At 38.2% G+C, this 24,892-nt stretch overlaps 1 protein-coding gene across 1 annotated transcript in view; it reads left to right on the plus strand.

Moving 5' to 3' along the window:
- Nucleotides 1-24,017, plus strand: part of LOC136857928 (tRNA wybutosine-synthesizing protein 4) — a 157,023-nt gene extending 133,006 nt beyond the window's left edge. The window contains exon 8 of the mRNA XM_067137025.2: nt 23,817-24,017. Coding sequence (XP_066993126.2) covers nt 23,817-23,978 — 162 coding nt within the window. The 3' untranslated portion in view covers nt 23,979-24,017. The remainder of the gene's footprint in view (nt 1-23,816) is intronic.
- The last annotated feature ends 875 nt before the right edge of the window (nt 24,018-24,892 follow it).

Raw genomic sequence — 24,892 nt, forward strand, 5'->3', positions numbered from 1 at the left:
CACATTCTGCATGAAAGGTGGCAACATTCTTGTTACGTATCGACACTGCCATCGCTGTAGTAGGAGAACTGCATAGTGACAACTCACAGATGCACGCAGTAGTTGGGTTATGTCTTTGTTGGTGCGCATAATGGTCTAGTATGTTTCTCTAGCTGTAGAAATTGTAATTTTGCAGCAAAATTTGTACACTAAATCTGGGTGATGATGTAAAATATGAACTTGAATAAAATATAAGTAATGAAATTGGGCACTACCTGTGAAAGATTTACAGAAGTAATTGACTCTCTAGGGCAGAAGTGGTCATGCTGGGTGTTCCATCCCACGGGCGCCCAGCACTGTAAGTGGGCGGGCTGGCAGGCGATGAACGTATGCTATTCAATCACAGTAATGTTGTGGCTACATCACAGGCCGTGAATTGGTGAGCAAAGTTCTGCTAGTCACTCTTGATCACTGCTGCGATAACCGACTTTGAAGTGGAGGCAGGAAGTAATGAAGGAAAGAGGGCAGAAATCCACGTAATTTTCAATTTACATTGTAAGAAATTAGTTATTTATGTTCATTGCAGTTTATGTATTTTGTCCAGATAGGCCTACAAACTCAAATATTTTTATTTTGTACATAATGAATTACAATTTTCACTATTACATTGTAAGAGGTACTTTAGAAACCGTTCTAATATAATACAGAGTTAAGGTGGATATGCTGCGGCTTGTGGTTGTTTGTGTTTAAATTATCTGATAAACTCTCCAACAATCCAGTCATGCTTACCGGGAGTAAAATCAGTGAGGTAATTTATTTGAAGGCATAATGTACATCTATCTGGTAGATATATTTACACTGTTGTTGTACTTTAATCTTGGATAGTAAATTTTAAATACTATTTTCAGAAATTCAGTGAACAGGGAAAGTCACACAACACTACAATGCTGTGCAAAATCATTGTTGCATTATGTAATTATATTACTTTTTGCTTGATGAATAATAGGAATTTTACTTTTTTTTAAAATGGAAATACTTTTGTTCCCATCCAAGGAATTGTAAATCATAGCTTGTACGCTTCAACCCTGTACCTTTGTAGATTATAACACAAAAATGATAACGTGTCTGTTTTCTTTCAATGAATAACTATAACAAAATAAAACAGACTGTTTATATCGAGTGCAGTGTAAATCAAACCAGAATATCTTGAAAAGGTCAGTTATTTTGTGTTGTGATTGTAGTTTTATTTTAAATAATGTACCCCAGTCAGCACTTTGCTTCATAATCACAATCGAACGTCAGTGCTCCCTCAGTTCGCTCAAAGTGTGTTCACTCTCTCGCTTCACTGTGACGTAAGCTTGCTGCGTAAGCTGCCCGCAGGCCAGCCTGGCTGCACTGGGCTAGCCTCAGCAGGTACCCAGGTGAGCACCTCTGCTCTAGAGCATGAATGAAGTCTTTTACCTAAGGCGACGATCACCAGTCTGACGAGGTCTCCAGTTTGCTCCTTATCCACCTGATACTATATGCCCATGAAATTGAATCTGGATAGCTTGCCAGATTTTGTTTACTCTACCAATAAGCAACATTTACCCTAAGTTTCACTAATGACCTTTACTCTACAAACAACAAAACACAAAGAAAAAAAACACCTACAACGATCATCACGTGATGAGACCAACTCGTCTTTGCCATTTACATAAAGTCAAATATGCAAACATTACAAACCACCCACAATTTAGATACAATTAGTTTCACTGTATACATTTTATATGACATGCCTCCAGATAACAGTCCCTCTGCACTGCCTACTGCTACAAAATAAAAACCCTTATTTAGTAAAGATAAGTATGACGACCTTATTTACGTGTGGATGCGCCCATCTTTCTGAAGGCCATCCTTAATGTTATTACTCTCCTCTTCATCGATGTCTTGAGTCGTTCCAGCTTCCAACTCAGGGTAATGAGGTCCCTCACATTTCTCCAACTGAAGTACTGCATACTCGGCCGTCAATTTCCTTTAGCAAGAATTACTTCTGTGCACTACAACACATCCTCTCCAGTATGTGCTTGCGGTATACACCACCACACCCACTGTACGTTATCTCGTAGAAGAATTAAACAGAGTTTGACTAACAAATGAACACTCAGTGGTGTCTTTTACAAGAATGCCCACCCGGAACTTGTAAGCATCTGTAATTATAGAGTACTCACTCCATAATGGATACTGAAGAACAATAGAATAGGATCACCAGTGTCGAATGAGGATCAGAATCAGAATGACCTGCCACACACTCGTATACACTAGGCTTTCTACATGCAGTAATGCCATCCCGAAAAGTTTGTCATCACAAGCACATCTTAACGCGTCACTCGGTCAACCCGACCATGCTCAAAACAAAGCCTTCATATTGGCTATTGAGCGGCTGATGTGACATTGAACGTCCACTCACGTCCATACACGTTGATCAATTCCAATCTTCAGCCTATACTTCCCGGCCGTACCCTCGGTTTCCAAGCCACTTTGTTGCAGCACTTTCAATTGACTTCAATTCTCTTTTGTGATATAGCCACTGTTTTCCGTGTTGCACAATCTTGAGCAGTCTACACTGCCATGCCATGTACAGACTCTTACCCCAAGTTAAAGTTTCACCAGTGTAAAGATACTCATATACAATATTCCCTGCTACAAATTCTTCTTATAATATTACGTTCTTTTATTTTACGGAAATTTCTTAACCTAAAATTAGGGGATCATACTTGTGTGCAGTTACAAAATGGAGGCAAGCAAAGACAAGCAGAGAAGTTTGGTTCATTTTCTGGTGTCGCAGTGCTATGTAGACACTTTGCAGAAACTGTTACGTGCCATGGAATGCTGTCGGACGGGTTATCCTGTTGCGTGATAATGTTTGCCCCCATACCTCCAATCTGCTGAAGGATACACTTCAGCAATTTGCTTGGGAAACACCTGAGCATCCTCTGTAGAGACCATATCTTTCACCTTGTGATTTTTCACATTTTTGCCGACCTGAAGAAAGACGTTCGTGGACGTCTGTTTCATTCGGGCGAGGAAGTGCAAGAGTGCGTATGTTTGTGCATCTGTCAATGACCTACCACTTTCTACAAAACTGGAATTAATCGTCTCATCTCCCAGTGGGTTAAATGTATTAACGCTTTTGGTAATTACTTTTGAATAAAACCATTCCATGATCATGTTGTACCAGTTGTTCGGTTTTCAATTGACTGTCTCTTATATGTAATGTTATATAATGTAATATGATAGAATACTAAGTCCACGACATTGCATTTATTACCCTGCCATCTTATTATATCTCCTCTCTCATTCATGGAAGATTTTCAGTAGCAGCACGAACTTGTTACTTCATTCAGGGAATTAGGACATTATGCTTATCAGTCCTGTGTCTGTATGTATAACTTCCACTGGTTTACACAACAGGGTGTCTGTGCCACGTGAGTTCTCCCAATTACTTAGCATTAAAATATGAAAGGAAATAGTCGCAATATTTGCCTGGAGTTGAAATTAAAAACCACGGGAACATATTTCAGTCATTTCATTTGTGTTTGTTTCCAACTTTATTGCTGGACGAATTTCGAGACTGCAATAACCTGTGCATAATCATGGACGTTTATCACTGCTATTTTCTTTAACAAACTATAAAATGCAAAGCACACAGTGTAAAAATATTATTTTGTTTCTCCAGGCAAATGTCCCCATCCGCGTCAATTGTACTTGAAGTCCCAAACATGAAACATTTCTCTGAGCGCTCATGGTTTTTTATTTTAGTTTTACAGGTGGAGGGACAGCCTGTCTGTATGAGGCAACATAGCTCTCTAGTCGAATGCTGCTACTATTCAGTGTTGGGTAGTCTGACACAACACAAACTCCAGAGGTTTGAGCTCTGTTGTAGGTATAGAGATACTGTAGGTCAGTGTGAGATGTGGAAATAATTTTGAATAATGATGAGCGATGTAGCCTTCAGAAAGCATCAGCTTTGTTACCAAAGTTATTGAGACAAGCACACCTGCATATGTTCATTATATTGAATATGAAGGGGAACCAAAAAATAACCAGACGTAATAGACTGAGCATGTTACTCTTGTAGTTAGGGCTTCTCCCTCTTGGTAGATGTTAAGTAACCCTTCCTAAGTCAGTATGCCAAGCACCGTGCCTTGAGCTGGATGTAGCGAATCCCTGTGACAGTTTTTGTGCAATGTGTTTTTCAACTCTTTGATTTTTGTGAAATGGCTGATACTCGAGAACAGTGTGCAGCGTTGAAATTTTGTTTTCTCCTCAGTAAAAGTGTGCCAGATGTGTTGATATGTTGGCTACTGATTCAATGCCATTGCCAAAAATAAATAGACATGGCACTCAAGTGAAATAAATATACACATGCATAGGCTTAAATTCAACTACTGTTTGACTGTTGTTTCCTGAAATAAATAGACATGACACTTGAGATAAATTAAATACATACACACTGTAATCCACTCCTACAGTAAAATTCTACCTGACATTGGGATGAATAATCCATAAAGAATTCAGTAATAAATCATCCAATCAAACAAACTCACTGAACAAGTGGCTGTGCGGTTTGGGTTATGTAGCTATCAGTTTGCATTCAGGGGGTCAGTTCGAACCCCACTTTCGGGGCAACCAGTTTCACGCCAGGAAAATGCTGGGGCTATACCTTACTTAAGGCCACGCTTAATTCTTTCCCACTCCTAGCCCTTGCCTATCCCATCATTGCCATAAGACCTATCTGCAATACCAATAAAGTTGGTCCATTATTGGACATTATAAACTTTCCAGCTAACTCTTTCCTGGTTGCCAGCGTTTCACCCCATTGTGCTAATTTGGGCTCATCAGCTGCTGACTATTGTGCTCCAGTGTGGATTAATAGCCTGTATACAAAGTATATTGACCCACAATTGAATACAAGCATGCGTCTTATATCTGACACCATCGGATCAACTCCAATTCACTGGCTCCCACTGTTGTCTGGAATAATGCCACCTGACTTCCAAAGATCCAGTGCTCTTGTTCAAAAGTACAAGAAGATCTGCAAGAATCCTCTGCTACCTGTTCTAAGTGACATAACAGCTCTTAGTCTCCAAAGACTGAAATCACGACATCGACCCCTTTGTGAAGCTGCTCTGAAGACGTCCACCAACTTCAATGCTTTGGAGGAGTGGAAAGGCCGCTGGAATAACTCTCCGGACTTGCCCCTGCATAACATCTTCAGAGGGGAGAAAATTGCAAATGGATCCCAACTGCCACGTGCAACTTGGTCCAGACTGAACAGGATCAGGACAGGTCATGGAAGGTGCAGGGATTCTCTCTACAAGTGGAACTTTTTACCATCTCCAGAATGTGACTGTGGAACCCCTCACCAGACTATTTCCCACATTGTAAGCGAGTGTCAACTACGGGCTTATCCAGTAATGGTCCACCTTTCAATACTATAATATGCAATATTCTAAATTACATTAATTAGGGACTAGTTTCGGCTGGGGCTGGCCTTCTTCAGCAAAAGCAAAAGATTATAGCCTTGTCTAACCCCTGTAAGTACCCTGAACCAAGAATTCATTCTACAATCAATTCTCACTGAAGCCCAATTGTCAACATAAATGCCTTTGATTGATTTTAATAAACTACCTTTAATTCCATAGTCCCCCAATATAGCGAACATCTTTTCCCTCGGTACCCTGGCATATGTTTTCTCTAGATCTACGAAACATAAACACAACTGCCTATTTCTCTCGTAGCATTTTTCAATTACCTGGCGCATACTGAAAATCTGATCCTGACAGCCTCTCTGTGGTCTGAAACCACACTGGTTTTCATCCAACTTCCTCTCAACGACTGATCGCACCCTCCCTTCCAAGAGGCCAGTGAATACTTTGCCTGGTGTACTAATCAATGAGATACCTCGATAGTTGTTGCAATCCTTCCTGCTCCCTTGCTTATAGATAGGTGCAGTTACTGCCTTTGTCCAATCTGAAGGTACCGTACCAACACTCCATGCTAATCTTACTACTCTATGAAGCCATTTCATCCCTGCCTTCCCACTGTACTTCAACATTTCAGGTCTAATTTAATCTATTCCTGCTGCTTTATGACAATGGATTTTATTTACCATCCTTTCCACTTCCTCAATTGTAAAGCCAATAGGAAAAAAAAAAGTGGATGGTCTTCCTCGCTTTTGACCTTTGTTGTGTACTTCGCCAACCAACTCACTGATCACCTGTTTTTGGAAGGTTTTGTGTGGCGGAATCTCCATGCGATTCGTGGTGCAGTAATCTTTATAGAGCAAAAAGCTGTCGACTATTGCCACTTCCAATAGCCAGAAGTACAATTTCTGCCACCATTTCAAGCTTTTCACCACAAAAGTGTAGCTTGATGTGTAATGGTCTGAGCGATCAACGCCTCCCTTATGTGACATGTAGTCAACAATTACGTTTGGTTTTTCTAATTGTTCAACACAGAGTCTCTTCTTTCTGACAATAATTGAATTGAATTGTTTCCAGATATTGAAAGCATCAGTACTGCGCGCTTGTCGTGCCATCCCAGAACCATCATTGTGTCTTTGCGTAAGCACTTGACTTCATGTTTCTTTAGGCGCAGATTTTTCTTCACGGATCTCATTTGGCAAGTGCTTGCGATTTGGTTGAATTTTTCCAGTCACATGGATCTTTTGCTTCAGTAATTCATCAGCCAGAGTAACACCTGTATAGAGATGATCAGTGTAGACATGGTACCCAGACTGACCTGTTGCATTTGTAACATTAGCAACTAACTGAAGCACGATTCCTTCTGTGAAAGCCAAGTCCGGTCAAATCAAAGATTCTGTAGTTGCAGAACCGTAGTAAGAGATAAGACTACACACATATCCATTTGTAGAATCGGATATTACATAAACTCTGAGTCCCCATTTAGTAGGCTTCTGCGGATCGTACATCTTGAATAACACACGGCCTTTGATTCATCAGCTGCTAGATATTTATGTAATGCATAAACTTCCAAGAACTTTTCACTGATATAGTCCAAAACGTACTTGACTTTGCTAATTCGAGACCTAACTTGAGGATTCAAATGGATTGCTGAATCTGGAGCAGAAACATGCAGAGCCCAGAATATCTGAAAAAATCTTTTGCGGCTAAAACAGTCTACAAAAAAAAAAAACTGGACGTTTCTAACCAACCTCTTGAAAAGAAATCCTGCATTTTGCATTGCCATATTCAGTAAAACTCCATGGAAAGCCTTCATTTCGTTTACGGTAACATCAGTCCAACTCCACCAAGCCTAATGTCTTGTAAGTGGTGTCACTTTCTAAATTTTGACTTTAGCATATCTGTTGGTCTCTTCGGCAATATGCTTGAATAACTCATCACTAAAAGTAAGTTGAAAAGATCCGTAAGGTGTTGAGGGATTGTTCCTACCTGATGCTTTGTATCCACAAATTGTTTCATTGAATGAAAATGCAGGTAAATCAGGATCGCCAGCTTTCCACTTGCGTCATGGGTATGGAGGAGCATCACCACCTCCGGTTTCATTATCACTATCACTTTGTTCACTTTCACTTACATTATTCACTAATAAATCATCCAAGTCAGTTGTTGGTTCATCATCGTGACTATCACTGTCCACTAACTGTTCTAAACTATCCATTTCCGTGAGTGAAGACGAAGCAGAAGCCATGTTTACATTCAAACATCATCATCTGTGAACTTGCATAAACATTCGAGAATAACAGAGCTTAAAAAAGTTACCACAATTTCCGCAAACTGTTGTAAATAGGAAAACGTGTTCTCCCAAAGACCGTTAAATAGCTCTGCAATACCAGAACATGGCACAGTTGTCATACGAGTGCTGAAAGTACAAGATTATTGTCATGTCGAGTGGAGCTTGACATCGGAGCGCAAGTCTAATATTTTAATGTCGAACCGCACTCAGCATAGGAGGAGTGCAAAAGGTTAAACACCTGGGCCAGCCCTCCACATCCAGAACTAGTGAAAACATGCGAAAAAATTGTGCACTTGTGTACAAGGATAAATCACCGGGGATGAATTGTGGTCTTATGGGTTCAACCCCAAGGCAGAGCAACAGTCAATGCAGTGGATAGTACCCAACTCTTCTCGCCCTCAACGGGCCCATCAAATCAAATCGGCCTTGAAGAAAATGTTGACAGTGTGTTTTTTCGATGATTGCGGCATCGTTGATAAAATTATAATTGGTATTTTATTTGATCCTGTATTGACTTGTCTAAATCTATTAAAGAAACTATTTAAAACAGTTTCTTTAATAGATTGCGGCATTGTTCACTCAGAGTACATCTTGGAGCATCAAACAGTGAACCAAGTTTTCTACCTGAGTGTATTGAGGCAGTTGCATGAGAATGTTTGGTTATAACAGCTTTTCCACCATGACAGTGGTCCAGCTAACTCACACAGCCATTTCTTAGTGCAATTGTTTGGCAAAAAAAAACACATAGCACTACTTCCTCACACACCCAACTCACCAGATCTTGCCCATTGTGATTTCTTTTCATTTTCCCAGATGGAAAGCGAGTTGAAAGAGAAATATTTTGCAGACATTCTGGAGGTGAAAAGAGAATCAAAGGCGGTGCTGCAAGGCATCTGAAAGGACAAGTACGAAAGGCGTTTCAGTCAGTGGAAAAACATTTGAACAAACGTTTGAACAGATTTCTTCAAATGTGACCAACATTCATAACCCGAAGAAATATTTTCTGTATTTTTTATAAATGGTGTCTGGTTATTTTTGGATCCCCCCCCATAATTTAGATCAGGTATCTCTACCACCTTTTGTATAGTGGTGACTAGCTGTATGCTTGGAGAATGAACTAGCAACTACTAATTCCATACTAGCACGGAAGTCTGGTAAATGTATCTCATTTCTTTTAGTTTCCATATGTTGTATATGTACCACATCAATAATGCCCCAAGCTAGCCAGTGGATCCCAGGGCGTGTTTTGTCCACGGCATAAAATAACGCTTAAATAAAAATATACCTTGGCTCTAAGTGATGGGGAACATATCATATAATGTCATAGATAAGGCAAGGGTATCTTAAACTATAAATAATGGTGGGCAAACAACAATGTAAGATTAATGAAAATTTAGTTATGTAAAACATAAATAAATGATCATCTCAAATGAAATAACACATAAAATTGACATTTAAACATTTGAGTTTTTCCTGGAATTGGTCTTGACATGGTATTTGTGCGCAGACACACGCTGTTATAAATTGGGTTCTCTGACAGTTCTCGGTAGTATTTTGTTCACTGGTAAAAACAGAGTTTAAATAAAATATGTTTGTAAGAAACAGTCGGTATTGACAAGATTTTTGAAATATTAGTGTTATTCCCAAGATTTTGGAGACCCCCGACATGATCTCCATGACTATACAGTAAGATTAAGACATTACAAGTATCTAGTCAATTAGAAGTGGTGAGTGAAAAAATTATTCTTCTGAAAAATTTGATACTGTTTATTAACCTCGTATGAAGATTGCATTTAAGAAAACAGTATTGGAATTAAATTAAATCACTTAAACACAAATAACCTATGAAATGGAGAAAATTACAAAAGCTAGACGACCAGTGAGAACTCTGTTTACTAGGAAAGTTAAGGAAATGAATGACATGCTCACGAGAGTTGTTTTGACGTATGGCGATGACGATCGTTCGAAGGTTATCTTTCGGTGACTTGAAGAATTGATGAAAAAAATGAGCAGTTGGGATGAAAAGGTTATGGAAGTTATGGACATGTTATTAGAAAACAATGGAAGTGAAGAAAGTACTTTAGAAGAACTTCAGGTTGAAGAAAACCGTATAGAATTTGAGAATATGAGACTTCAGGCAGATAAGACTTTAGCGACAAATGCAACATCCGAGGATGCTGATCGTATTTCCTCTGTGAATGGATGCTTCAGAGGGTTAAACTTGCCAACAGGAGAAAAAACTAGATTGTCTAATTAGCCCAGAATCAAACTAAAACATTTAATGGGGATTTAAAAGAGTGGCTTGATTTCTGGTTTCAATTCAAGAAAATTAATGAAGATAAGACTCTGCATGGAAGTGACACATTTCACTATCTGCTCTAAGCTATGGAACCTGCAACCAAGGTAAGAGAAATTGTTGTAAGTTATCCTCAAACAGCAGAGAACTTCAAGGCAATTGAAGCACTGGCCGAACGTTTTGGGAGAAAGGATTTACTCCTGCAAGTGTATGTGAGGATACTACTCAAGTTAGCTATTTCAAATGCAACAAGCAATAAGAAGCTGCCGCTGTCGACATTGATGATCAAGTTGGAATCTCAGCTTCGATCGCTGAAGACGCTAGAGCTTGATTCTGCAGATCCAAGTATGTGGTTGTTCCCCCTTACTGAATCGAGTCTCCCTGAAGAAGCTTTGCGAGCGTGGCAGAGAAACTCAAGTTATAGAACAGCAGAAACCCAAGAAAACAGTTTGCAAACATGGCTTGACTGTCTAATGAAATTTGTTAGAATGAATTTCCGAAGTGAATAACAAATCATGTTAGCCCAATCTCAATTCAAGAAAACTTCAGTGAAAGAAAGACAGGAAAATTGTATCAGAAATTCCAAGGGGAGAGAGAAACAGATGAAGAAATGTGCCAGAATTCCTTCTGTAGCAACCTGTCATGACAGCAGCTTGGAAGAATGTATCTTCTGCAAGAAAAACCACCTGAATAAGGAATGCTTTTCCACTCATTCTATGACATTGGCATATGGAAAAAGCAAGGCCAAGGAGAAGAAATGTTGTTTTAACTGTTTTAGGCTGAATCATATGGCTATTAATTGCAAGGCAAAGGTGAAATGTTTTATCTGCCACCAAAAACATCTTACGGTGATGTGTCCCTAGCTCTTTGTAAAAAAGATATATCTGAAAATGGTGCATCAGAGAAGTTAATGACAGAGAAAGTTGCCATTACCTCAGGCATGGCTAATTGTATATGCACTGACAAGGTAGTACTTTGGACTCTGATGGTCACTGTATATGGAAAATGCAAAACCAAGACAATTAGAGCATATCTGGACTGTGGTTCTCAACATTCCTGCTTACTCAAGCGGACAGTAGAAGGTCCGGGGTTGAAAGCTGTTGCTGAAGAGTCAGTTACTCATGTTCTTTTCGGAGGCAGCCAGACAACAAAACTAAGACATCTGAAGTATAACTTGAAAGTACAGAAGATGGGAGGCCAGTACCTTTGTGAAATCCAAGTGAAAGATACCGAAAAAATTTGTCAGTTCATCCCGCAGATATTAAAGAGTTCTATAGTACTGATGGAAGAACTGAAGGAAAAGATAAGGATCAATGACTTTGGAGAAAGCTGCCCTGAGATTGAGTTACTCATAGGGATGGATGTCTACGCAGATATTCTAACAGGGAAAATTGTTCCACTATCAAATGGACTTACTACTGTAGAAATCAAATTTGGGTGGACGCTAGGAGGCGAGAGGTTTAACGAACTATCTGAAACTAATATGACCAACCTTACCATAACAATGACTTGCAATGATGGATGTATTGCATGGTTATGGGATCTTGAAACTATTGGTATTTTGGATCCTGTAAAAGTATGGTCATCAACAGCCCATGGCAGTCTTACCACATAATGACCCTCTCCATTTCTCTTCGAGGTACTTAGAAGGGAATCCCTTGCTTCTTCATCTCGAGCTGCATACATTCACAGATGCTAGTTGACATGCATATGCAGCTGTTACGTAAGTGAGAACCCAAACGAATGAAGGAGTAGTAATACAATTAATGGTGGCCAAGGCACGTGTTACTCCATTGAAAGCTGTAACAATACCACGGTTGGGTTGCTTGAATGGAAGTCGGCTTGCTGCTTTAGTAAGGAAAGCACTATCTATAGAAGATAAAAAGGAATATTTTGGCCAGATTCCACTACAGCACTAGCTTCGATAGGTAGAAATTAGAACTGGAAAAGATTTGTAGGAAACAGGGTACAAGAAATCGACAAACTGACTAGACCTGAGAAATGGAGACATATTCCTAGTGTACATAATCCTGCAGACTTAGCATCATGTGGTTGTTATCCTTCTGAACTACTAATGTCAAAATGGTGAGAGGCCCCTGAATGGCTAAGATTTCCTAAAGAAGAATGGCCTTGTAACACTGGCGAAGTTGAAACAATTGAAAATGTAATAGCCGTTGAGAAGAGAAAAGCAGTCGAGAAATAAACTTGGAAATATTCAGGAGTTACATATTTTCACAGATGGTGAACGTTATAGGTTGGAATAAGAGATTTACAAATAATACAAAAAGAGATACCTCAAAAATCTTTGATCCCCTCTCATTTTAGGAATTAAAACAAGCCGAATTGACTTTGATTTACAGTGTGCAGTTGGAATCCTTCTCTTAAAACAGTAACAACATTGAGGGCATCCAGATTGTTAGAGATGAAGCAGGTCTTATACGTGTCAAGACAAAAATCGTTATGCCTGAAGACTTTTTATGTTTCCGTTATCCACTGTTGCTCCCTAGGAAACATAAGGTAATTGATGCACTTATCAAAGAACAGCATCGTTTACATACTCATGCAGGTATACAGTTTTATATGACAGCTTCAAATGAAGTTCTGGATAATACAGAGTAGGAGAACCATAAGAAGCTTTCTGTCTAAATGAGTTCAGTGTAGACGGAAAAATGCTAAACAAGTAGAGACGGACACTGTGCCATTACCAGTTGACCGCATAAAAGATGCATCCCCCTTTGAAATTACAGATGTTGATCTTTCAGGGCTACTGTTACTAAAAACGTAAGAAAAGGCGTGGATCGTTATATACACATGTGCTGTGTACAGAGCTGTTCATTTAGAATTGACATCAAATCTCAGTACAGAAGGATTTCTGCAGACTATGTGGTGTTTCATAGCCAGACGAGGTCGCCCTTCCATTAATTTTTCAGATAATGGGACTAATTTCATTGGAGCCCGTAACGCTCTGAGAGCTCAAGACATTCAGAAGATACAGCTTGAATATGAGTTCAAGGAATTGAGTGGAAATTGAACCCTTCCACTGCAAGTTGGTGGGGAGGATGGTGGGAGCGTCTAGTGTGATCCATAAAAGACCTACTGAAGAGAATACTAGGAAAAGCTGTCCTCACTTACGATGAATTACATACAACATTGTGTGATGTTGAATCGGTTATAAACAATAGACCCTTAACATATGTATCTGAAAACCCAGAGGACTTGACTCATCTCACGCCAGCAGTGTTCCTCCAAGAAATAAGAGAAGTCTGACTTTCAGACATCGACAAGTTGGAAAATAATAAGTTCCAACAAAGACTACGATTTTGACAGTATCTGCTGAAAGAATTGTGACAACGATTTCATAAAGAATATCTTACCCTGTTGATCCAGTGACCTAGAGAAGAGCAGATCATCCTGAAAGAAGGAGATGTCCTATTAGAGTCGGACGAAAAAAAAAAAAAGAAAAAAAAATGTTTAATGTGCCCTTGCTTGAATTCTGACTTTGATTCCAGGAAGAGATTGTGTCATCAGAGTTGCCAAACTGAAGACAGCAGATCTGATATTGGTGCGACCAGTCCACCGCCTATATCCCTTAGAAGTAAACTGTGATGCTCAGGAATTAACTAAATAACGTGATTTCTGCAAACTTATTATTGTGTTGAAATTGCATAAACAATTTCAAGATGGGAGGAAATGTTATGTGCTTTGACAGTTCTTGGGTGCTTTGACGGTTCTTGTTAGTATTTTCTTTACTGGTGAAAATAGAGTATAAATATGGTCATAAGAAACAATCAATATTGACAAGTTGTTTGAAATATTAGTGTTATTCCCACCACACACATTTAATGATTAGGTAAGGCTTAAATCATTAACACAATACAGTATTTGATACAGCTGAGCACTGTTTATGATATTTTGCCCTTAGAATGAATAATCATTATTCCATATCTGCATCTGACAGAGCAGTAGAATACTAACCTAGCCTAGGTAATCATCCCAGGGAAAATCCTACTGCTAAGAATAACATACAGTAACAACCTAAGTGGGTCAGCGAGTACACTATTCACAACTCCCGCAGGAGTAAACAAACAGACATAAATCACCTTGTGGATTTGGACCACATACAATAAAATACACACATGAATGAAACATTGTAAACATGCAACACTTTCACACCAACAAAGGTCTCACATTCCCATCATAAAAAAAAGGAAAATATTCTATTTCACCCGCTGATTCGACATTGTTTCCTGAAATAAATAGACGTGGCACTCGAGATAAAATAAATGTACACACACTGTAATCCAATCCTACATTTCTGTACCTGAGAAAGCAAAAGGGCTTATGTCCTACTTTAAATAACGAATGCTGGGGTTGTACCTTACTTAAGCTCATGGTCACTTCCATTTCTAGCCCTTTCCTACCCCAATGTCCCCATATGACCTATCTGTGTCGGTGCGACGTAAAGCAGATTGTAGAAAAAATAATGAAACAACCTCTAGGGACATAGGTAAAAAATATAAACAGTAGGCCGCACTAAACAATAACTTTCCTCTGTAGCCAAATAATTCGACGTCAGAAATAAGCCTCAACGGAAAATAAATAATGAATTCCTACAGTCCTTCCACACAGCTATATAACTCTGAGATTCCAATTCCCAAACAACTAAGTGACACTGGCCCACACAGGTCCAACCACAATTGACAATGCTGCAAAATAAATTGCTACACAACAGTATATGCGCTCATTACGCTGACCTGTAATCGAAGAACAAACTTCCACATGCATCACTGAATCAAATAATCTCCACTTCCTAAATTTTGTTTACACGATTATAAATTGATAACAAACTCACAATATCCGATTCTTCCAATAATAATTTTGAATATATCACGAAGATCATAACCACATCCATTAGCATTAGACAATATCAAATAACAAGCAATTTACTTTGATTATAATTAAAATCTGATGACCAAAATTGTTCCGTTGCTTGTTCAATTTGCACAATAAATCAAGAAATTTACTGGCTCTTAACTCTAACATTACTGGACAAATTCAAATAATACAAATTTAAATGATGGCTTTGAAAATTAATTACACACTAAATAATTTGCAGCTTCAATGCACATCTACCAGTCTACAAAATATCCCTCCACACAAGAGATTTATAATAACACCGACATCATTCATCACTTCAGAAAAACATATTTACACAATGGAACTCAGACGAGGACACCGTCTATTTCATCAAACTAAACTTCACACAATATAATATGCACAATCACACTACTCTATTTACATAGATTTTCGATGACCCTAAACTGGCATCGAACACAAGATCCCTCTTGGATCTAATACCCACACATTCATTCACATGCATGGTAAAATCTGACTGCATGTTTTGCCCTCCTGTTTCCCATTATTACTTTACTGAATTTACAATTAATCATATTACTTGAGTAAATTCCCTTAATGTTTACATTATCCCAAGATGTCATACCATCTCGACAAACAAAGCAAAACAATCAACAAAGAAAGATATTTAAATAAAATTAAACTTAATCTTGGTTTTCAAAACAACAAAATGACCACGTGGACCGGTCATGATTACTTTGTTTTATTTACAACTAGATATATTACCTGAAGCTGCCCGGGCACTTTATGGATTACTTTTAGGTATTTTATTACTTGTTAATTATGTGTGAAGCAAACTTTTGTAGATTTCTTTATTATGATGTTGCCTGATATTTTAAGGACTATTTTGTAGTTTTAAGAGTTGTAATTATATGCTTAATTTCAAGTTTTAATTATAGATTATTTTGTTTCTTGTTAATTAAACTAATCTCAGTCAGGTTGGACATTTTCATCACCACCACTTCCCACCATGCCTATGCAGCTGAGCTGGTACTTAAGCAGCATCCAGAGTGTCACAATACATCTCAGTGACTGCAGAAACTATTGATTCAGTGCTAATATTGGTCATTTTTTATTATTCTTTTACGTCATTCCCAACCCTAGAATTGCTAGGGGTGTCTTACCCCTCCAGTATCTTTTTGAGATAGTAATTCGTATTTATACAAAGTTTGGTTGACAGCTATTCTGGAAGATTCTGTACACACATACATCTACAATCTTGTCATTTTGGTCATTTTCTCTTTCACACCTTTTGCTTTTAGGATTTGTATTACCTGTTTGAAGTGATTTTTTCAAATTTTCTTAATCATGACATTGATTGATAGTTTATGAACTCTTTCGTAGATTTAAAAATATTGTTATGTGTATAATTTTGCAATTTAGTTCAAAATTATTTAGTTTCCCATTAAAGTATTTCCTTGTGGCAGCCCAGATTGTCTGGGAAGTAGTTGATCCTTTCGACAAATAATAGAGTAAGTTATAACGTAATGTATTTACGCGTCACATTATACATACGATGTACATTATTCCAACTGTCACTGGGACTGTCACTAATCACCCAAGGGCCCTGAAAACTGTGTAATCAACACTAATCTTGGTCAATTTGGACATTTTCTTTTTCACTCCTTCGGAATCGCCATGCCAATGGGTGCCGAAGTTGGGCTTAAACGACATCCGTAGTATCACTATTCATCTCATTGATGCTGAAAACTATGGAATCGGCACTAATATTGGCCTTTTTTATTATTTTACTTGTCAACCCCTCTCCTAGGGTGTCTTATCCCTACAGTATGTATTCAAGAGAGTAATTCATATCAGTACCAAGTTTGGTTGAGAGCTGTTCTGGAACATGCTTATAATCTATAATCTCGGACATTTCGAACATTTTCTTTTATGACACCTTCTCACCACCTTGCCGATGGAGGATGACCTTCAAATTAAAGGCATCCAGAGTGTCAGTATTCATCTAAGCAACCCCGAAAACTATGGATTCGACAGTAATATTTGTTGTTTTCAATTATTTTTAATGTCATTCCCTCTTGTAGGGGTGCTAGGGGTGTCTTACCTCCACATAATTTTTTTCCAGATAGTATAGTAAGTCAGGGGTTCACCAAGTTTAGTTGACAAGCTATGCTGGAATATAACACACACATCCATAATCTCGGCCTATCTGGACATTCTTCTTCACCCCTTCTCAACCTCCATTCTGACTGGGTCTGAACTATGACTTAAACGGCATCCAGTGTCACAGTGTTAGGGGTGTCCTGCCTCCACAGTAATTTTTTCAGATAGTAAGCCATATATATACTAGGTTTGGTTGAAAGCTCTGTTGGAACATACACACATTCATCTGTAATCTCGGTTATTTAGGATATTTTATTTTTCACCCCTTCTCACCCCCGATGTCAATGGAGGGTTGAACTTAGACTTAAACGACATGGGGAGTGTCACTATTTATCTCAGCGACCCCGAAACGTATGATTCTACACTATTTTTGATCATTTTCATATGCCACTCTCTCCCCACCTCTACCCCTGGAGGTGGCTTACCCGCAGAGTGCTTTTTTTTTTTTTTTTTTTTTTTTTACAGACAGTTATATGTATAGCAGAATCACTCCTTGGCCTAGCCTACATTTATGCATGTGCCTACTTCAAACACCAGGCCTGCATTCTACTGTAGAATCCTTGAACTGACATTGCCATGATTACGGCTGGTCATTTCTTCATCTGAGTCCTATAGTGGTTTTGGGGGCCCAGGGCCTTACAGAGTTTTTTTCTTTCCGTTGTGAGGCTTAAAATGAGCTTTGTCTCGTCCTTGTACGAAAACTCTATATTTTGCCTATATTAGCTTATATTAATGTGCCCAAGGGCCTAAATCTGGGGAATGGAGAGGGCCATTAAAATTTATTGTAGATGGGGTTATTCGTAGGGTCCTAAAAGTTAAGTGGAATGGTATGATTTTGTATAAGGAATGGAAGGACGGACGTTCTGCTTTATATATGTATATTGTACCAGGAAAAGTCAAAGGAAAAGGGGCATGAGACTTAACCAAGGGGTGTTCAGTTCTTAGGAGCAGGTACAGAGAAAGGTATTCACAGTGCGAAATAATAGATGATACTTCAAAATTTTAAGTTTATTTCAGCTTGTGGATAGTATGAATAATTCCTCTATTATTTCGAATTTGAAAATAGAAAATCAAATTTAAATATCTTCTGTTGAATTTAATGTTATCATGAATTTTCAGTGAATGTTTGTAATAAATGAAATTCAAAATTAATAATTCCTTTCATCAAGTTCATAGAGTTCGTCTTGATAAATAACGCAAAATATTATGTAAAATAAATATCACTTCACTTTGAGAATGAATAATCCTATAGTCTTTCTAGAATGTTATCACTTAAAAATTCCTTCAGTCTTTATAAAGTTAACACTTGAGAATGTAAAAGAACATAAAATTAATCTTTTCACAAAGTCTAGTGTTGTGTTCTATTTTACAAGTACTGTTCAACACTTGGAAATATTTTGTGAATTATGTGACTTCTAATCAGCAATGATAGTTCGTTGAAAATGAAGAAATCACTGTCTAAAGTTCAATCTTTGAGAAAAAGTTGATTTTGTTGTAAGATTGTTGGTAAAGGCACTTGTATCACCTGAATAGTCTTGAAACTGGAACTGAAAAATACGGTTCAGCGAACAGCATTTGGAACTCCATTCCAACTGATGTTGTGATGTCCACCATAGTACCACGTACTATCTCCAGCAATGTACCACGTTAAATCCCACGTCAACTCGTACATCAGGTTGATACGGTGAAAAGGGCACTCTGTCAGGGTTTCTGGTGTCACTAATGAGTTTTGCGAACACGAGAAAGTTCAACTGACAAGTATCAAGTTGGCACTATTTTTACTGAGCATCAAAATGTTAAGTCGCTAGCAGAAAGTAATTATTGCTTGGAAGCACAGTTCGAAACACAGTTTATTGTACACAGTTTATACTATTTACACATGTAATTCAAAGTTTGTTCAATGTATAACAAATGTTTGAATTCTAATTGAATACGAGTTCAAATGACTATCATGCTATGAAGTGTAAATGTAGTTCACTCGCAACACAAGTCTGGTTTAGTTAAAACTTCCCTAAATATTCGTCACACACGAATTAAAGGGATATTATGGATTATTTCCACTGAATAAAGTTAGTATTCAGCTAAATTGTCATAAAATAGCCTTAATGTTCACTCAGTTATTCACTATAACAGTTCAAAGTAAATCACGTTTGAGTTTTAGCACAAGACTAAGTTAAGTGAAGTCATTCACTTTCTAGCACAAAAAATACTAAGTTTGTGAATTGCAGAAATATTGTAAGTTCTGAAATAGTACCGTAAAATGTTTAAGTTCATCTGAAAGCACTGGAAATTTTCTAATTTCCAAAATATTATACAATTTTTACAAGTACAATGAAGATTGTATCGAAGATAATACGCGATAAAATTACTGGGTTTGACTCTTGTAGACCCATACACGGAGATCAGCACGACGGTCTGTCAGCTGTGAGTTGCAAGTTGTAACTGATTATACCTCACTGGACCCTGTCCTTTTATATGGAATGTCGAGGTCAGCTGCTTCTCCTTGTGGAAAAAATGCAGTTTCTTTGTAGCTGAATAACTCGAAAATCCCTGAACCGATTTTCATGAAATTATAGCATATTAACATTTAAATAATGAGCTACACGATGATGTGTGTCATTTTTCAATATCTTCAAAGGGTTTAGAAGTTATTAAAATCTTTCTGGCGCATTCGAGAGAATCAGGTGAAGTTCACTTGATAGTTGCATCATCCGCATGCTTGCAGCTGGTGACGTAGCTCGCTCGCTGCTCGCAGCTCCATGCCGTACCGTAACCTCATGAACTCTATACGTGCATTCGAGCCGTCCTGTTTCAAATATTTATCTAACCAAAACTATGTTCCAGGCCATAGACATTTCTGGTACAATATATATAGGGTGTACCAAAACTCGATGGCAAAAATTTAGGAATGGATTCCTCACATAGGGAGAAAAAAAAGGTTATAACAACATTGGTCCGGAAACGTATACTTACATATTTATTCAAACTTTGTGACACACATTAATTTTAGTAATAATTTACATGTCCTCGTGCAATCATCTAACCGTCTCATCAACAGAGGTTCGCCATTAACATCTGGGTAGGCATTGTTGGCAATTACTTGTTGAAACCCTACATTCTTCCGAATAGGCTTACTGGACAGAACTACATGAATTTTTTGCGTATTGCATTGCCTGAGTACTTGGAAGATATGCCACTTGCATCCCGTAGACAAATGTTTTTCATGCACAATGGTGCTCTCGCACAATTCAGTCTGCTGCCCGCAGGTACCTGAATACCATATCTTCAAAGGGTTTAGAAGTTATTAAAATCTTTCTGGCGCATTCGAGAGAATCAGGTGAAGTTCACTTGATAGTTGCATCATCCGCATGCTTGCAGCTGGTGACGTAGCTCGCTCGCTGCTCGCAGCTCCATGCCGTACCGTAACCTCATGAACTCTATACGTGCATTCGAGCCGTCCTGTTTCAAATATTTATCTAACCAAAACTATGTTCCAGGCCATAGACATTTCTGGTACAATATATATAGGGTGTACCAAAACTCGATGGCAAAAATTTAGGAATGGATTCCTCACATAGGGAGAAAAAAAAGGTTATAACAACATTGGTCCGGAAACGTATACTTACATATTTATTCAAACTTTGTGACACACATTAATTTTAGTAATAATTTACATGTCCTCGTGCAATCATCTAACCGTCTCATCAACAGAGGTTCGCCATTAACATCTGGGTAGGCATTGTTGGCAATTACTTGTTGAAACCCTACATTCTTCCGAATAGGCTTACTGGACAGAACTACATGAATTTCTTGCGTATTGCATTGCCTGAGTACTTGGAAGATATGCCACTTGCATCCCGTAGACAAATGTTTTTCATGCACAATGGTGCTCTCGCACAATTCAGTCTGCTGCCCGCAGGTACCTGAATACCCATTTTCCTGAGTGCTGGATAGGTAGAGGAGGACTGATTGCTTGGCCACCACCACACTCTCCTGACTTGAACCCCATGGATTTTTACCTCTGGGGACACGTTAAGTCTCTCGTATGCGACTCCTGTTCATGATGAAGCAACTTTATGTGAGCACATTGTGACAACCTCTCAGACAGTACGCATTACACCAGGCATTTTTGATCGCGTGCGTAACTCCATGTGGTGATGAGCAGAGGCTTGTATTCAAGCTGAAGGTAGTCACTTTGAACATTTCCTCTGATACAGGCTCAAATTGTTTCAGCTGCTGTTACAGATATATGGTGTAAATGTACAAAAGTTTGAATAAATCTGTAAGTATACTTTTCCGGACCCATGTTGTTATAACCTTCCTTTCTTCTCTCCAAGTGAGGAATCCATTCCTAAATTTTTTGCCGTTGAGTTTTGGTACATCCTGTATATTAATGAAAATGAAATTTACAACTTGGAGATATTAACCTAAGAAATTATCCTATCCCCTGAAGAATTTTGTAAGCGTACATTCTTAAATAAATTGAATTGAGTACTAAATTCTTTGTAGTTCAGCATTACCTCGACTATGCTGATTAACTTCTCCAAATTTGAGCAGCAACTCGCGTCCCTTGCTGCCTTCTTTCTTGATTTACGTCAGCTCACACGAGCATCAAACACAATTGTTTCTACGGCTGATATGATACCAGGTATATGCTACAACCGTCTGAACACACGAGTTAGTTCGCCTGCCTACTATTCGGTTATCACCTGGCTTAATGACCTAGTTCATCCCTTGTCTCCCAACAAGTTTGCTCAGTTACATAAGATGAATCTCTGCTTCTTAAATAGCTGTCTCAAAAGTATTTGAGTTATTTCCGTAGCGTGATTTACAACTGAACACATCACAAAATTTCAATGATTACCAAATTCCAATCTCCTCATAAAATATATTTGAATTCTTAATATCTCTACTCTCCTTAAGACTGGATAAACAAAGTTCAAAATGTTCATTTATAACTGACTATATGATTTCTTGCTGACAAAGACATTACATGTTCTGCAATCTCTGAACAAAGTCATACTGTAGTTCTGCCTCTCACAATTAAATTCACAACTCCTGAGTTAAATGTTCTACAACTCACATGACAAAGACTTCTCTCGAAACGAAGTTCCTGCATCTAACCAGTGCTTACTAAAACAAAGACTGAAGTCTCTCTCCAAGCCTCCACAGACTTAAGACACTCGATGATCAAAACATATACAAGAAAAGACGCTCTCTTGCCTGCTGTCACCTATTTTATTAACTGACATCCTCTTCTCATCTACTTGCTCGATCAGGGCACTAATTATATCCTGGTCCAATCACATTTACATTATAGTATGATTCTTTCACCTCATTGGACTTCATTTTTCACATCATTTTGGCTTCATAAAAATTACTCTTTCTGCAGTCTCCACCAATAATGACCATGCCTACTCGCTACCCTTGCGCTGGGTAACAAAATGCTCCTGTCCCATAGTTCTCCACAGGGTTTCCCTCTTACATCAAAATAGCCCCTCGAGGTTACATTCTGCTTGGATAATAGCTACAACGTCCTCTCCCTTGTTACAAATATATTCTCAGCTAATCGTACACCCAGACAGTTGGTGCTTGTCATGTCCTTTTTGCTTACAACATTTGCCATTACAATGAAATATAACATTATGAGGGCTATCATTCTAATACAGTCATCCCCCAATGCAGTGCCACCATCCGTTGAATAATATTTTATGATACAAAGCAAGTGTGGCACCAAAGCAAATTTTAAATGTGACGTTAAATATCTCTACCTAAAATCTATTATTGCAAGATAACAGAGACTTTATTGAAAGGGAATTTTATTATTTTGCTAAGTAAGAGAGACTTTTTTAAAATTACGGTAGCACACTAATACAGTAATACCCTTTCCATCCTCATGTGCTATACTTTAAACCTTTATTCTTGCAACTCTTCACTCATTTTAAATCATAAATAAACCTGTAACCTTGGCAGCAAACAGGAATTCAGAAAGTTTGAAGTTTGGAACAGAAGGCTTGCTCTCCTGCCTGCAGTAGAGGAGGTGGTTCAAACCACTGCATACCTGCCCTTGATAGCCACTGTTGTCAGTTCTATAGCATTTCCAGCAAATCTCACTGGCCATGTCTTGTAACATTAACATGACATACCCTTACTGTATGTTGACACTAAGTGATTAAGTAGAGTAACAAGGTTTCTCATGTGTTTAGCATACAAACAGATCTGTTTGCAAGTACTTCATGGTGCAATGCGAGTATGGCACATTAACAGCGTTTTACTGTATATTGGTGATTTATCAAACAATTTTGCTGTATTGTTGGCATGAGCACGACATACAGGCTCATATATCTTCCGCATTGTCACCCATTCCCTTCTTTTTCCCTTCAATTCTGTCTCCAATTCTTGCACTGAGATCACTCATTTGCTGTTGACTAAACTTGTCTATTTCTTTCCCATCTGTAACTTCAAATGGTGAATAAACAGAGACAATCCTATTCCTGTTTCCTTGGTAGGCATGAAATTGTGTGAGAGTAGTACTTCAAACAATAGTAGTATAATTTTCCAAATTTAGATTGCCTATAAAAATTCTACAATACCAGAATTACAACCAAAATCCATTTCCAAGCATATACAGTGTAGAACTTTCCAGCTATGTATGGTAGTCTATATTACTTTGTCTTCATTTTGAATTAAGAAGGGATAAATATGTCAGAATAACTCGCATAACTCTTATTTTTGGTTTTAGGCACAAAATGTTGAGAATCCTGTTCTGCTTCACAACCATTCATCTGAACAAGTAGAAGATGAATCCCAAGTGGTCATCGTGGGAGGAGGTGGGAATTGCTTCTCATTTGGAACTGCTCTGAACAAGTGTCTAGTCACAATAGATTTGTTGCAGTTTGTATGACTATTACTTTGAAATGGGAAATGTAATTTTTTCTATATATTTCATTATTTTAAACCAATTTCTTTCATCCCTGTGTAACCTGCTAAATTTGTTCATCTTTTCTGTAAATTCAGTTTTCCATCATAATCTTGCTTCTTTATCCAACTATCCCTCATATAATTTTCCAGTCCTATATTTTCTAATGACATGCATTTCCACAACTGCCCTTCCAGCAGCATATCATCCCTGGAAAGGCACAGTATCGTAAGCAGCATTTTTGTCAAAATTGAGGTTACGATGTTTATATGTGAGACTCCACTCACATGTTGGCAAAGTATCGTAAGCGTCAAATGAATCTAGAGAATAAATACAACATAAAAAGTTATTGTAACCACCATTATTAATATACAGAACACCAGGTTATTGTGAGCACCAGTTATTACATCTTAAGGGCCTGAGTTAGAATCTTGTAATTTGCATACAGACTGTCACAAGCAACAACTTTAATCCTGGAGGAAACGTGAGATGCATCAGTTTCATTGTTCATGACTGTTGTCAGTCATTGCTGTAGTACATGTTTTATAACTGCCTCAAATCAATTTGCCATTTGAAACTTAAGACAAAGCCTGCTGATAGACCTATTGCATGTTGATTGACAGCTAATATACTAGTGGAATGCAGAAGAGGGGCGAGAAGGGAAGAGACGTGGCTGCTTCTTGTGACAGACTTGACTGAGTAAGTACGGTCAGTAGCTAAACAAATCGGTTTATTGTCAGTACGTAGTCCAACCATTCATGCGTGAAGTGAATTATGCTGCTGAAAATTTTACACTGGAGTTTGCAACAACAAGAGGACAAACGTGAGAGATTGTTCATAGTGTACCCAATGCATTTACTGGACGTATTCCAAAATGGCGCCTACGGAAGGTGGAGACC

The sequence above is a fragment of the Anabrus simplex genome, chromosome 1 (genome assembly GCF_040414725.1).
Source record: "Anabrus simplex isolate iqAnaSimp1 chromosome 1, ASM4041472v1, whole genome shotgun sequence".
Lineage (NCBI taxonomy): Eukaryota > Metazoa > Arthropoda > Insecta > Orthoptera > Tettigoniidae > Anabrus > Anabrus simplex.